The 14511-nt window shown below is 34.8% G+C and overlaps 1 protein-coding gene and 1 non-coding gene across 7 annotated transcripts in view; one reads left to right on the top strand and one right to left on the bottom strand.

The window, feature by feature from the left end:
- LOC149063669 (small G protein signaling modulator 3 homolog) overlaps positions 1 to 14511 on the top strand; it is a 77854-nt gene that overhangs the window by 20728 nt on the left and 42615 nt on the right. For all 6 annotated transcript variants that reach the window (XM_089255811.1, XM_089255809.1, XM_089255812.1 and 3 more), the window contains 4 exons: positions 1178 to 1373; positions 3993 to 4138; positions 12235 to 12462; positions 12729 to 12914. In XM_089255811.1, the coding sequence (XP_089111937.1) occupies positions 1178 to 1373; positions 3993 to 4138; positions 12235 to 12462; positions 12729 to 12914 (756 nt within the window). The remainder of the gene's footprint in view (positions 1 to 1177; positions 1374 to 3992; positions 4139 to 12234; positions 12463 to 12728; positions 12915 to 14511) is intronic.
- On the bottom strand, positions 10768 to 10839 carry TRNAA-GGC (transfer RNA alanine (anticodon GGC)). Its single transcript has one exon. It is a non-coding gene; the product is annotated as a tRNA-Ala (tRNA).

Below are 14511 nucleotides of genomic sequence, written 5' to 3'. Positions count from 1 at the left end.
GTCCGGTATGCAAGGGGACCTGGGTTCAATTCCCAGAGGAGACAAATCACTTTTCTTTCCAAATATTAGTTTCGGCATAACATGCAAAAAATTCAATTTCTTAGTATATTTCAGGCCAAAAAATACCATCTCTTAATATAATTCATTGATAGTTTATCATATTTACCAATAAGAGTTCGGGATTATATATAACAGCTGGTTAATATGATAAATTCAAAAAATTGGTACCAAAATGGTTTGTGGTTATGCATAATAACCGGACTGATCAGATTTACTGAGACATCTAATCATGTGATATTCTATATATGCTATGGAAAAAGCCAGAAGACTGGTGAAACCTAGGATTTACCAGTAAGACTTTTACCAAGGCGACTTGGTAAAAGCCAGAAATACGCTTACAAACATTTTCATTTCAGACTTTAACCAAGTCAAAAACTTTTTTTAATGAATCAATTGACCATGATCACAACATATTGCTACCACTGGGAGTCCCACATCGAGGGGTTAGCACACCGAACCTCGATGAGTATAAAAACAAGCCTGCTGTTCGGAATCGCCAATAAGTTGTAGGTCCCGGTCTAATCGTTGGTGCGACAAAAGTGATCAAATTGATGCCATATTAGTACCATAGATGTACTTCATACTGTTCGAAGTAAATTAAAAAACCCATTTTTTCAATTAATAAATTATGACCATCATGAATTTATTATTTCCTGAATTTTATTAATTAATAATTACAGTTATCTAATCATAATTAATGATTAACTAGTTAATTATAATGGATAATTATTAGTTATTTAATAATTATGTGGGGCATGACAAAACAAAAGTTTACTTGTGATTAATTAAAAACAAGCTTTTACTGTGCAGAGTAAATTAATTAATTTTTTCATAATCAGGGGATTGAGATAAGTTCATATGAGTGAGTTAATTCATTTGTTAATTATTAATTATAATTAATAAATAATTATCAATTAGTAAATGACAGTAACTGAAGGTTAATTGATTCATTTAGAAAGGGGTTTGACTTGGTGAGAAAGTCTGAAATGGAAACGTTTACAAGCATAATTTGGGCTTTTACCAACTCACCATGGTAAAACTAGTATTACGGGTAAATTTTAGATTTTACGAGGCTTCAAGCTTTTACTGTATATAGATATTTTTTTCTCTCTTTCAGATTGCATCCTCAATACTGTTGTTTCTAGAAGAAGAAGATGCTTTTTGGTTGATGTGTACTATAGTAGAAGATCTATTACCTGCATCCTACTATTCTAGTACATTACTCGGAGTGCAGGCAGACCAAAGAGTTCTTGCCGCTTTGATTTCAAATTTATTGCCCGATCTGGATTCTGTTCTACGAGAGCATGATATAGGTAAAATTTTGTGGATTTCTGTTTTGAATTTCAACCAAGTTTGAACATTTGATTATCAGTGATATTTGTTGGTGTATCTGTTATGTTGCCTTTTTGCTCTCTCACAACTTCACGGCACTAACATGTCATGATGAACAAGTCTCTCGTTATTTATTTATTTCAAATATCACGTCTGAATTTCTCTCAAACTTTTTTGTTTGTGATCGTATAGTGAAAGTTTTTATTGATATTGTTACCATGCCCACATAACCCACAATATTAAGCATTAATTACCTTAGCTGTGCCATTAAATTAAACGAATGAAACAAACAAATTTTTGTCACACACACATTATCTATACTTAAGAAAATGATTTATTACTTTCTTTTTTTATTGTTTTTGTATTTGTTTATACTATGAAACATTTCTCAGAGTAGGTTCTTTGACATTCTCATGTTATCATTAAACTTATAAACATATTCACCTTTCAAAGGTTTTGAACAACATGCCTCGCTCTCTCTCTCTGCACACACCATAATAGTAAAAAGAATTATTATACTGTTATCATCTGGGAGAATTTATCATGTTACACCAAAATTTGACCCATTAAAAAACTTCAATGTATGTGTCCATATTTGCCTGACCACACCAAAGACAGAGAGGAAAATTTACATACTCATGTGTCAGCCAGGAATGACATCACTCCACCAAAAGGATCAGTTCTACATTTTTTTCTGGAGTATGGTTCAGTTCAGCTGTGCACGTGCTTACAGGTAGCATCAGCAGTTTCACATTTCTCCTGGACAATAGGACAAAAAGTCATTTGGACAGACTGCCAGTTGAATTTTAAAGACCCTTCTATGAGATGGCCAGAATGACGGGGAGACACAGTTCGCACAAATCTACTTGAAGATTTATTTGAGAACGATGATGACCCGACTCAGGTGAGTGGAACTGGATGAGGAGAACTTTGTCACAAGTGGCCGCATGGTTACCACAGGAACAATAGGATGAAGACTGGACTAAAGCATGTTCACAATTTACCAAACTTGGCCATTTTACCAAACGTGGGGCTCAGGTGGACGATGGAGTGAACAAAGAATGACAACTTGATAAAATCAGCAACTAGGTTGAACTATGACCAAGTAGGATGATAACTGATAATTAGGGATGAAGCGAAAGTGGGTGATGATGATGTTGGGCCCAGCATGAACTCGATGGACAGACTCAGTGAGCACAGTAATCCCTCCAAGTGTTGGACTAGTGTACGCCCTGCCCATGAGAGGGAGAGGATTTTGATTCCATTGCTGCTGTGTGAAGTATTATTGATTATTTTATCCCAAATTGGTGTTTTAAGTGATTTCCCCATAAACATATATGTATATCTGTCTAATTTCCAAACACACATTATAATATATATACACACAGCTCAATACAAAGCTGGTTTTTCTACCAAAACTTTTTTTACTCCCAGTCATTTTTTTGGGTTCAACTTATACATCCCAGCTGCTTAGTTAACTGAAGTTATGACAGTTTCTTTATTTCGTTTTTTATTTGCATCATATCTTGGAGTAATGCAAATGAAAATTGCTTTGTGAGACTAATAAGCCTATGTGGCCATTCAAGTATCACATCAGCATCGATAGGAGGGGAGGGGGTTTGATTGATGCTTATGTCATTAACCACCCTTTATAAAAAATATTAAATATTCTTTATGACATCTTACTAGGTGTGCCAAAAACAAAAAAAACCTTTCGCTAGTTTGTGGGCACCTGAACTGACATTCTCCCCATTAATAAATCCTCCATAGAGCCACATTAGTGATCTCTAAATGTTCAGCTGATCCTTCAAATGCTCTAGAAATGTATCGGGGCTGGTTAAGTGTTCTGGAACTGTGTGCTATGCCTCACAAGTGATCCGCAATTATGCTGGGCATCATTAAGTAATCTGGGAATGTGCCGGAAACTTAAGTGATTTAGAACTGCACTGGAAGCCACTTAATGCCTCTAAAACTGTGCCACATGTCACTGAAGGGATCTCTAAATGTGCCATGGACCTACTTTAACCGATGTGCCACTGGCTGCTTAAATGCTCTGGAATCGTGCTGCTCAGTTCAGTTTTACAAAATTAGGTTTGAGGTAGCAGGCCACATCAAATAACCCAGAGGGCCACAATTTGTCCTCTGGCCATGGATGTAGCATATATGGCTTAGAGGCATTTTCTTCTGAAATTTTAATGTTTTGAAATATATTTTGCATCAAAAATTTTTTTTATCATCTGGGGAGCAAGATACCTCCCCAGCCCCCTGCCTCCTACCCACATATGTCTCTGATCCCAATATGTGTTAGGAGGTGAGGGACAGAACTGAGATGAAATCTTGCTGACAAAGTGGGGAGAGTTAAAAATTGCTAAAAATCTGCTGACATAATATTTGAACGGCCCCTAAATATTCAAGCATAATGTGTGATTTGCATAATTAGATGACTGATGAAGCAGTAAAGTGCACAGTCATTTGCTGAAGCTGAGTTCATATTTCTTTTTATTAGAAATGTGATGTTATGCGTGCAAATTTGTCTATTCATCATCAGGATGTGTTCTGAAATATATTAAAAAATTTCTTTTTTTCTCCTTGAACATCAGAAATGTCTCTTATCACTCTGCATTGGTTCTTGACAATATTTGCGAGTGTCGTGCATACAAGGATTCTCCTCCGTGTCTGGGACTTGTTTTTTTATGAGGGCTCTGCTATACTTTTCCAGTGTACTCTGGGGATGTTAAAAATGAAGGTACAGACTGCGGTTTTTTAATTAATGTTATTTCTCTGATTGTTATATAATGTTTTTGCTTTAAAATATTGTACATGCAAATTTCTTGTAAACAAAAAATTATATCAAATATTACACACTATGAAATCTAGATTGTTGTATACAGTCCTAAGAAATACAATATTAATTTTAGAAGATATAGAGCTACAGTTCAAGCTACTAAATTTGAATGGCAGACTACTTAACCCCTTTACGTACAGGCTTTTGGTAACAAGTATGGACGACGTGCAGTTGAACTAGCACCCCACCATCACTGCAGTGGTGATCGGCTGAAGTTGGTTTTCTGCTGTTCCCAACTTCGAGGTGCAAATGCGAGCCGATCTTCCCATTAAAAAGTCTCGCCACAGAGAGGGATAGGCCTACAACGGTATAATTATTCATTCATTACACTTCATGCACTGTGAGTTGAGGAAAAACTCATAGTTTAAAAAAATTGATTGCAGATGGCAGCACTGCACATAACAAGGATTACACGGAAACAAACTTCACGGAAGTTTCACTATACATACACACACATTCCAACATGTACCAATTCGTTAGAGGTTCCGCAGAGGAATGTGGACAAGGTGCATGCCTGGTTTAGTAGTAGTAGTAGAACTAGCAGAAATAAATGTCAAAAACTGGTATCATTGTTTACATATGTGCAATGAAGCAGGGTTGGGGTTTTGGACGTCCGAAACTGGTTTTGGACAGGACACGTGGGATAAACTGTCCAAAAGTGTCTGAAACTGTCTAAAACCTCCAAGTTTCAAAATGTTATGTGGAAACCTTTTGGATTTTTTGTTTTTTTTCATGATACTAACATATTACCAAAAATTCTAGCAGAAAATAAAACTAAATCAAAAATATTTCAAAAAGGTGTCATTTGTTTTTTTTCCTAAGTAAACTTTCACCAAATTGATGGTTTTAAGTTGGAAATCTGATAGTAAATTAATATCACGTATATAACTGTTTAAATATAAACACATTAGTTTATGACAAACTAAAAACTCAGTTTTTAGTTTCTCATAAATGTTAGGAGTAGAAAACTCCTCATCTTATTTTTCATGTATGATTATGAAGCAGGTACTGTATTTAGTACAGTGATTGTCCAAAACCCTGCCGAATCTCTCCAAACACTTTTCTTTAAAAAATATATTATATTGAAGGTACCAAATACGCATAGTCACAGTTAAATAATCATTGCATTATTGTGAAACTCAACATAAATATTATTTTTTATTAGATAGCAATATAATGATGTGAATATATATCAATGGTTAAAGTGTTTATTTAATGCAAATTGCTCTATTTTGACTTTTCAAACTTTTTTTTTTAATTTTAAATAGATCTTTCTATTTTACATTCTCAATTTTTAAAAACTAATTATAAATAAAAGAAAATATATCTGAAGAAAATGAGGCCACTATGTAGCACCTACTCATGACTAACAAAACACAATTTCACAAACACTGATTACGCCTATATGATGATAAAAGACTTCAAGACCCAAAGTTTTTGTTAAATTTAAATTGCTGCGGTTATGAGGCCAGGAGCTAATATTTTACCGAATAAATTCAAGCTATATTTACAATTCTATCATTCAATACTATCAATACAATACCATTATACAATTCATACAATTACAATACTATCATTCAATACGAAAAACACTGGAAGAAGGCTTATCAAAAGACTGTTTTTAACACTTTGGTTTTTTTTATTTTCATGTCGCTCAAGTTATTGCATCAATTGAAAGAATATTTTCAAATTTTGTTATCTTAGAAATCATTTTAGCACAGATAGGGCAGCTAAATTAGTTATGTGTTATATCGAATGTTAAAAGGTGCAGCTGCGCTTGATAATTAGTGCTCGATTATTACGTAAGTTTAATTTTATTCTGTAGTCATATCTATTGTTTTTTTTTTTATTTCCATGCAACAACTTTTTATCCCATTCTTGTATCTTTCATGTTTTCATAAATCTAATATCTAACCTCAAGACAGTTCAGTTTCAATTGTTTGATAACCTGATATCAGTTATATAACCCTTTGCACATACTGTTTTGAATTTCAAAATTTTATATTTAATGTAATTTTAATATTATAATATAATTTATATAATATAAAGTTTATTATTTGATTATAGAAGTTACCTCTTCATCAAATTGCAAAGTTTCTCACTTAGTTATAAATATGAGGTTTTGGACAGATTAGGACAGTACGATTTTATATTTTACCGTACTATCCAAAATCTTGCCAACTCTGGTAAATATTGTTTATGCCTATTCATGCCTTAAAAATACAGAAGACAACTGAATGCTATTGGGTAGCATCAGAATCACCAAACTTAGAATAGGCCTATGTATCCAACTGCTTTGTAATGCAAACTGTTGTTTCACCTATTTGCACCATAATTTTGAATGATGAATGCTAGTTACTGTCCAGGAGCATGAAGAGTAATAAATACAAAAATTTTTTTTTTTCAACCAGCAGAAGTTTTTAATGACTACTATACTTATTGAACCCTCAAACTAAGCAAATGAAAAACTAATAAATCAAATGGTCCACATACACCCCGTCCCCAAATAGCCTTTAAAGCAATACAATTTCTGCTTTGGCAGAATCATTAATTGTAATCTCTAACATTTATAATATTTGGCAATATATCAAGGATTCCCTGCTCAATTAAAATCAATTACATAAATTTTATTGATAGGATTTGGTAAAAAGTAGGACGAAACCGAGCAAGTAGGACATTTTACTGAAAAGTAGGACGAGTGGGAGCCCTGCAAATAGGTGCTTGTTGCACACCTCTAGCCAGTTTAATTTCTGACCTCACAGCAAAAAATCATGTCTCTTGATTAAAATTCTTGTACTGAAATGGGTATTCTACTACCTCTTTAATATTTGGTCTAACTTTTTGAAACACCCTGTATTGTTTTCAAATAAAAAAAAAAACATTCAGAAAGTGACAAAAAATTTATAAAATGAAAAATAATTTACACTCTTCGTTTCTCTCTCCAACCCTTTGCATATACTGCTTTGAATTTCAAAATTTTATTATATTTAATGTAATTAATAATATTATATAATTTATATGATATAAAGTTTAATTGATTATAGAAGTTACCTCTTTATCAAATTGCAAAGTTTTTCACTTATAGTTATAAATAGGAAGTTTAGGACAGTTTTATACAGTACGGTAAAAACCACGGTAAATACCGTGGTTTTTACTGTACTGTCCAAAACCTTGCCAACCCTGCAATGAAGTAAAGAAGATGGGGAGGGGAGAGCAGTTTTCATTCTTTCTCCCACTTCCAGATACTCTTACCCTATGTATGTTATGCTGTACTTTTTTTTTCAATCATCAAACTTTAGAGGGGGAAATACGACAATTTTCTTGTTCAGTGTTACCATTGAAAAGTCTTGAAGGAAGAGAAAGAGCTCACGCAAAAATGTACAGTAAAAGTCTATTATAATGAGTATGGCTTACAAAACGAGAATCTTGTTATTGAAAATAATTCACAAGTGATTGTCAAAAATTAATTAACTTGCTATAAGCAAATATTTTTTATTTATAATTGAGAATCAGAACACATTTACTATAAAGACAATGGAAATTCTCAAAAAGCATGTTTTCCTTTCTTTATACATAAAATGGACCCAAAGGGTTTTTTTTATCTCTTCGCCCTACTCATTCATAGATGTTTCAAAACGGAGCATGTGGGTACCTCTCAATAGGTAAGAGGACCACATGCTGTATTGTATCTTGTTATTTATATAGGAGATGGAAAAATTCAATTTTTCCTGTAGGTGTGGTGATTGAGTAGGTGGTGGATCACCTCTGATTTTGACATTGTTATTTCTCTGGAAAAATCATTTCGCCACCTCTTTCCTTTCTTGGAATCTTCTAAAACTGGACACAGGACTTGACTTTCAGGGCTTTATTGCACAGAGCAAACAGATCTTAATTTTCTCCATCATTAGTTGTTTTTCGCTACCAGATCTTGCAGTTTTTTTTTTTCTGTTGTAATTGTTGTAGTCTGTTGTAATTGTTGTAGATTGTTGTATACAGTCCTAAGAAATACAATATTAATTTTAGAAGATATAGAGCTACAGTTCGAGCTACTAAATTAATAATTTCAAATCTCCCCCCCCCCCCTTTTTTTTTCTACAGTCCAAAAAACTAAAATTTGTGTTTGTAATGAGAAGTTTGTTATAATGGCAACCTTCCCTCTGATTGCGAACTGGTTATAACAGACTTTAACTGTACTCCTTCCATTTACACAAGGCAGAGATATCTCATCTCTGATCGTTAAGTGGTTAATGACTTTTTCACTTACCAAAGACAGATTCTGATTTTTTGAATTGGTATGGGGTTTTCCCCTCCCTCATTTCACTTTGCCTCATAGAGCAATATGACTACTACAGTAACTCGACACCCCAAAAGTATCGACAAACACGTAGGCTTAAGCAGATGTTGACCCAGCAGGGTTTCACTCTAAATTTTTTCCCCATCGCTTTTGTGTACATAATTATATACATTCAAACAATTTCATTAAATAAAATGCTAATTCTCATTCATTTTGATTTGGGGTTGTTTCATAATAGAATCAAAAGGTGTAAAAAAAAATTGCCTTATGAAAAATAATCAAGTATATTTTTGGATATATGAGTGGTGCAGTTATCCAAAATAAATAAAATTTTTCTCACTTGAAAATTTCTATCTAACTAATTCAACCATTTTTCGAAAATTTCTGATGCTATCCATGCCTTTTTGTTGCCATAATAGTTCACAGGAAGTGTTTCAACATTTTTAAAAGCTCTGCAATTTTTTTGATTTTCCAATAACTAATGGTTTCAATTTTTTTCCAACCCATCTGAGAGTTTGCTGCCAAAAGAACTGCCAAACGATCTTTGTGTTTTTTACATCCTGGACATTTTTTCTCCTTTCAAGGTAAGAGTCTGGTTGAGCAAAGACTAAAAAAAAAAAAACGTGTCTCATCACAATTAAACACATCTGCATCTTATGATGATGTGTGAATTTTCTGTTGGTTTGAGAATTTCATTCTTAAGATTTTCAACAGTTTCTTGAGGTACAGATACGCTCTCTGCACAAACTTTCCTGAAAACAATCCCATGGCATTCTTTGAATCAGGTGAACCATCCACTCTTGCAGTGAAATCACTTTGATTGAGACTTTTTGCGAATTTTTTTGCTTTCTCTTGAATTATTGGTCCTGATAATGGGATTGCCGGAGATCAAATGGATTTGAATCACAAAAAAGTTGCTTCTTTTCTACATCACTGAAGTCTGATTTCTTATGTGTTTTTTGCTTGGTTCATAAGAAGACTCAACTGCTGACATAATTTTTTCCTTATTTTTACCTAATGTTAAAATGGTGTTACATGCAACTCCATATTCTTTGATGAGTTCACTTTTTTTTCCTAATTCTAGTTTTTTTTTTTTTTTCAAAATTTCAACTTTCAATTTTAAAGTTAAAGTATGAAGTTTGCATGGAGCCATTGCATCCACGGTTGTTAGTACTTGCGATGAAAACCAAGTGATATATTCAGCATCTAACCACAGGCTTTAGCTCTTTTTATTTTACTCCTTTTCCAAGAAATCATTCCAAGAACACAACTTTCTAAAACTGAGTTTTACCAAAAACATTCTCCGCAACAGACAATATCAAAACTCCCAATAGATAAGATTTTTTCCTTATTGGATGTCGACAATATCCACACTTTTTTTTACCATGAAAAGAATGAAAGACCTTTCCTATAAATGCCATTAAAATGATAAGCCAGTCAAGAGGTTTCAAACATTGATTCTTCACAAGTATGTCCCCATCCCCAACGGCTAAAAGGGGCCCATCATAGAGAACAAAGAAACAAAAGATTGTCAAAATACCCACGAACAATGTCGAAAAATTCTTATAACTGGTAACACACGAGCAGTTGTAAAAACCAGCCATGGTAAAGGGACAAAAATTGTAGTCGACTTAAACAGAATTAAGTCAAACATGTGTCAACTTAGAGTTCTCCCCCCCCCCCCCCCACATTGAAATTAGTACTGTTCCAACTAAGGGAATAATAGATGTAGAGTTTTATGTGGATAGTAGAGTTATCCACATATTGAGCTACAGAGATTCCACTTGTACTACCAAACCACACATACACCTTCTCCATATTCCTCTGTGGACCTTCTAACAAATGTGTGTGCATGTGTTGTGAACCTAATGTGAAATTTGTCTCTGTGTAATGCTTGTTATAGTGCTGCCATCTGCTATCTATTTTTCAAGAGCAATATGGCTAGAGGGCATTGACAGAATAAAGGGGAACAGAGGAAGCGACTGCTCACCCCCCCCCCCCTTCTGAGAGCAAAAGAAATAAACTAAAAAATTGTTGCATCTTGGAACCCTTCACCCTCTTCCTTCTAAGTCAGACTCTATAGTTGTCTTATTTATTCGCAACTATTGAAGTTTGATTGTTAGCATAATGGTAAATTTATTACAAGATATACGGAAGACTGGATGTTGTGAAGATATTTATTATTTGAGATGTTGATTTTTTTTTTTTTTTTTTAAGGAAGGAAAAAACTCATCTCTGCCTCTACCGGGAGTCGAACCCGGGTCACTCGATTGCCGGACGAGTGCTCTGACCACTAAGCTACAGAGGAGATAGAGATTTTCCTTCGCTAGAGCGTATATATGCCGAACGGAACCGTGCAATGGACGGTGAAACCGATCAGCTAATAGCTCATGGACGACGAGCCACCAGAGGGCTATATATATGACATGAATGTCGAAATTTATTGTAAAATACAGTAAAATCTCCTCTAACAGCCACCTCCAAACAATAGTAATCTTCAAGCAACAGGCACATTTTGTTTGAACCGAACACATCCCATAGACTTAACACTACAGATAACCTTCGAACAATGGTCACTTTAGACATGGAGTCAGGAAGAAAAATAAGCATTTCGCTATGAGGAAAAATAAATTTCAATAGATTTTTTTTTCCTCAAGCTCTATAGGAAAAATTATGTATGCCTTCTCTTTTCTTCGGTATAAATGCTAGATGGGTATATTGAAGGCAGTGGAGAGGGAAAAAGCCACTTAAGTGATCTATAGTCATGCCACAGGTCACTTGAATAATCTTTAAATGCACCACTGGCTATTTAAGTGATCTGCAAATATGCTGTGGGTCACTGAAGTGATCTGAGAATGTGCCACTTAGGGCCTGTACAGGAGCGGTACCTGCTCTCATGGGCTAAGGCAGCCAGTTGGTGGACCCAAATAATGGTCCATTGGTTCAAACAAAATTAGGTTTGAGATCGCAGGCCACATCAGATGACTTAGCCGGACAAATTAGGCCAGTGCATCATTGGTTGAGCATGTATAGTATATTTGATTGTGGGTGGAAATGAACTATTTGAGATTGCTGGAACACCCTATGGTCCATGTCATTTTTCTTGCCAAGTTGTTTGTGAGGATGTCAAAATAGCACTTTTGATCGATTAGCAGGGCTGCAACTAGATGCTAGGTCGCAAGAACTAGATCGAGGCTAGATGCATGCTTGTCCCTTGTAATGTTGAAGGATAATTTAAAGAGTGAAATTTGTGCCCTATTTCTGGTCCAGTGTCCGGGACACCAGACCACATGATCCCCCCCCCCCTTAGTTGGAGCCCTCTCAGTTAATCAGTAATTATATACAGTGTCAAAAATCAGATATTCCAATAAAATCAAATTAATTATATTGCAATCATTTACAGAACGGATTATCATTTCACATGTTATATAGGTTGCAAAATTTTTTTCTGAAATAAAATGCCCACTTCCCAATAGCAGCCATATTTTTATGGTCCCATTTGTGGCCATTGTTGGGAGGTTTTACTGTATATCAATCTAATTAAAAGGTTTCTACATACATGCCTTTCATGCAGTCATTAACTTTGATATGATTACTTCTCACAAAATAAATTTGAATATTAGCGAATATATATATATATTTGCTACACTGGATAAAATTCATATAAAACATGAAAAGAGATTACGTTAAATTATCATTACAGGAGTCGGAATTGAAAGTCTTGGAAAACTCTGCTCAGATTTTCAATGCACTCTCTGATATTCCTGGTGAAGTTGAAGATGTTGACCAGCTCTTAGAAGTAGCTTTTGAAATTGGTGGTTCCATTACTGACATTGGTCTTGAAACTCAGAGGCGAAAACATCTTGCTTACCTCATGGCTGACCAAGGTGCTTTGCTGAATCCCGAGAACACAAAAAACCTACCTAAACAGGTGGGAGTATTCTACTTGCTTTGCAATGATAATATTTTGACATTCTCTGTAAGAGTCAGAGAACAGGCACTACTCATATACCCAGTGGAAGAAAATATGTTAAAACATGTATTGATAATGTAAAAGTATTTCAATGACAGTTAACGGAAAAGCATTAATACCCCCCCCCCCCCCAATGAATTAATAATCAAATTCGTATTGAATTAACTCTTCTTAATAATGCATGATAACGCTCTCTTAATGCATGGTTTTTGTATTTCTTCCAGCATCTCAACAGGAGACAGTTGAAAAGGTCTAAGTCTATGTTACAATTGATTCTGTTTGGGGACGATGAGATGGATGACGACATGAAGACCAAAAATGTGCGCCAAACTGAAATCTTGGTAGATCTTCGAGAGGCTATTCTTCAAGTTGCTCGTCATTTCCAGTCTGTCGATCCAAAGCTTAAAATCGTGAGCAATTAATTTTTATTCTTTTCATTTTTTACCATGGAAATTCATTGTGAAATATTCAGATTAAGTTGAACGAGCTATTAGTAGTGTCTATATCATATTGCTACAATTTTTTGTTTGTTGTTTCGCTCAAGCACATTTAAATTCATATATAGTGGCAACCAATTTATCAATAGATTTCGGATTTCCACTACATGTGATAGATAAGCTAACCACCTCGTTACAGTGATTAAAGCCTAGTTTTTGAGATGTAAAAGCTATCGCAATATTCACGATTACACAGCATTTATTCAATATACTACACTCAAAAAGTTCTGAGACTTATTTTAATATGGAAGAATGAATACAGATAGAACCTGTTTATTAGGTGTTTACTTCAAAGTAGCTACCCTGTGCAATTATGAATTTTTGCCGTGGTTTTGTACAAAGATGTAAACAGGGGTGACTTAAGTGAGGGTGCAAGGGGTGCAGTGCACCCGGGTGGCAAGTGATAGGGGGTGGCATCTGAGACTTTAGTTAGATTTAAAAAAATTTTGAAAAGTAAAATTCACATGGCATCACGCTTTTGAGTCATATCTTGAAGAGGATGGTGTTGAGGAAATGGGTAAATCCTAGGACCATAATATAATAGAAATAAGAATATACTATGTCACAAGAGGAAAGTGGTGCATTCTAGTGCCCTCACCCAGTAATTTTTCCGGAACGATTGAATAGGAGCAAATGAAAAAGTCTGCTTCTCACTTTTCCAGTCACTGAAGCACGAGAGATGCCTTTGAAATAAATTTCTTAATAAATGTCACCTCGTTATACTTGCTCTTTACCCTTTACTGGAAAAATATAAGTAGTGATGGTTCATCAATAAGAGCTGTAAGGTGAATTAAGTTATCTGGCATACTTAAGAATTATAAAATAATCCTGGACCAAAAATCGAGTAATTTTCCTTAAATGTGGGATGTATGGTCACGCACATTTCGTTATGGAAACACCAATGTGCAGCTTTATACTAGAAAAAAGAAATCAGGTTTAACCCAGGGTCTCCTATGCTGAAACCCTGTCATTCTTCCGCCAGGGTTGTCTTTAAGAGCGGCACCTGAAGCTTTGCACTTGGGCAGCAGATAAGCTCGAGCCGTCCCCGGTTGTAAATACGGATTCCAACTTTTTTTGTCACATCACCCAGTGCCTTCATCGCTGCTCGCCACACTTCTTCAGAATTTGTGAATCGTTGCCCCTTGTAACATATCTCCCATATGGGCTCATATGTTCCATTTATCAGCATTGTCGTGTCATCAGCAAACCCCTGGCAAAATAACACTAATTGATCTCCTGGGAGAAAACCCAGCTGAGTCAAGGATTTGAGAACGCATATTTATTTTTTATGTATAATATATTATTGCATGATGTTGAAATATATATATATATATTTATTTCTGATGAAAATAATTGCGTTGTTATTAAATACTTTGTCTCACAAGGGGAGGTACCCAGGGGCTTCGGTTTTGTCATAATAATTCCATGATCTCAAATTAAAATAGCTTTAAACATCGTGGAGAATCAACAAGCGATCAACTTCCTTCATCTTGTTGAGACTGTTGGCATC

This window comes from Pholcus phalangioides, unplaced genomic scaffold (genome assembly GCF_987345545.1).
Source record: "Pholcus phalangioides strain wild (caught in Gottingen) unplaced genomic scaffold, Ppha-v1.0 ptg000172l_1, whole genome shotgun sequence".
NCBI lineage: Eukaryota > Metazoa > Arthropoda > Arachnida > Araneae > Pholcidae > Pholcus > Pholcus phalangioides.
Note: the sequence above shows the minus strand (reverse complement) of the source record. Positions and strands in the feature narration are given on the sequence as shown.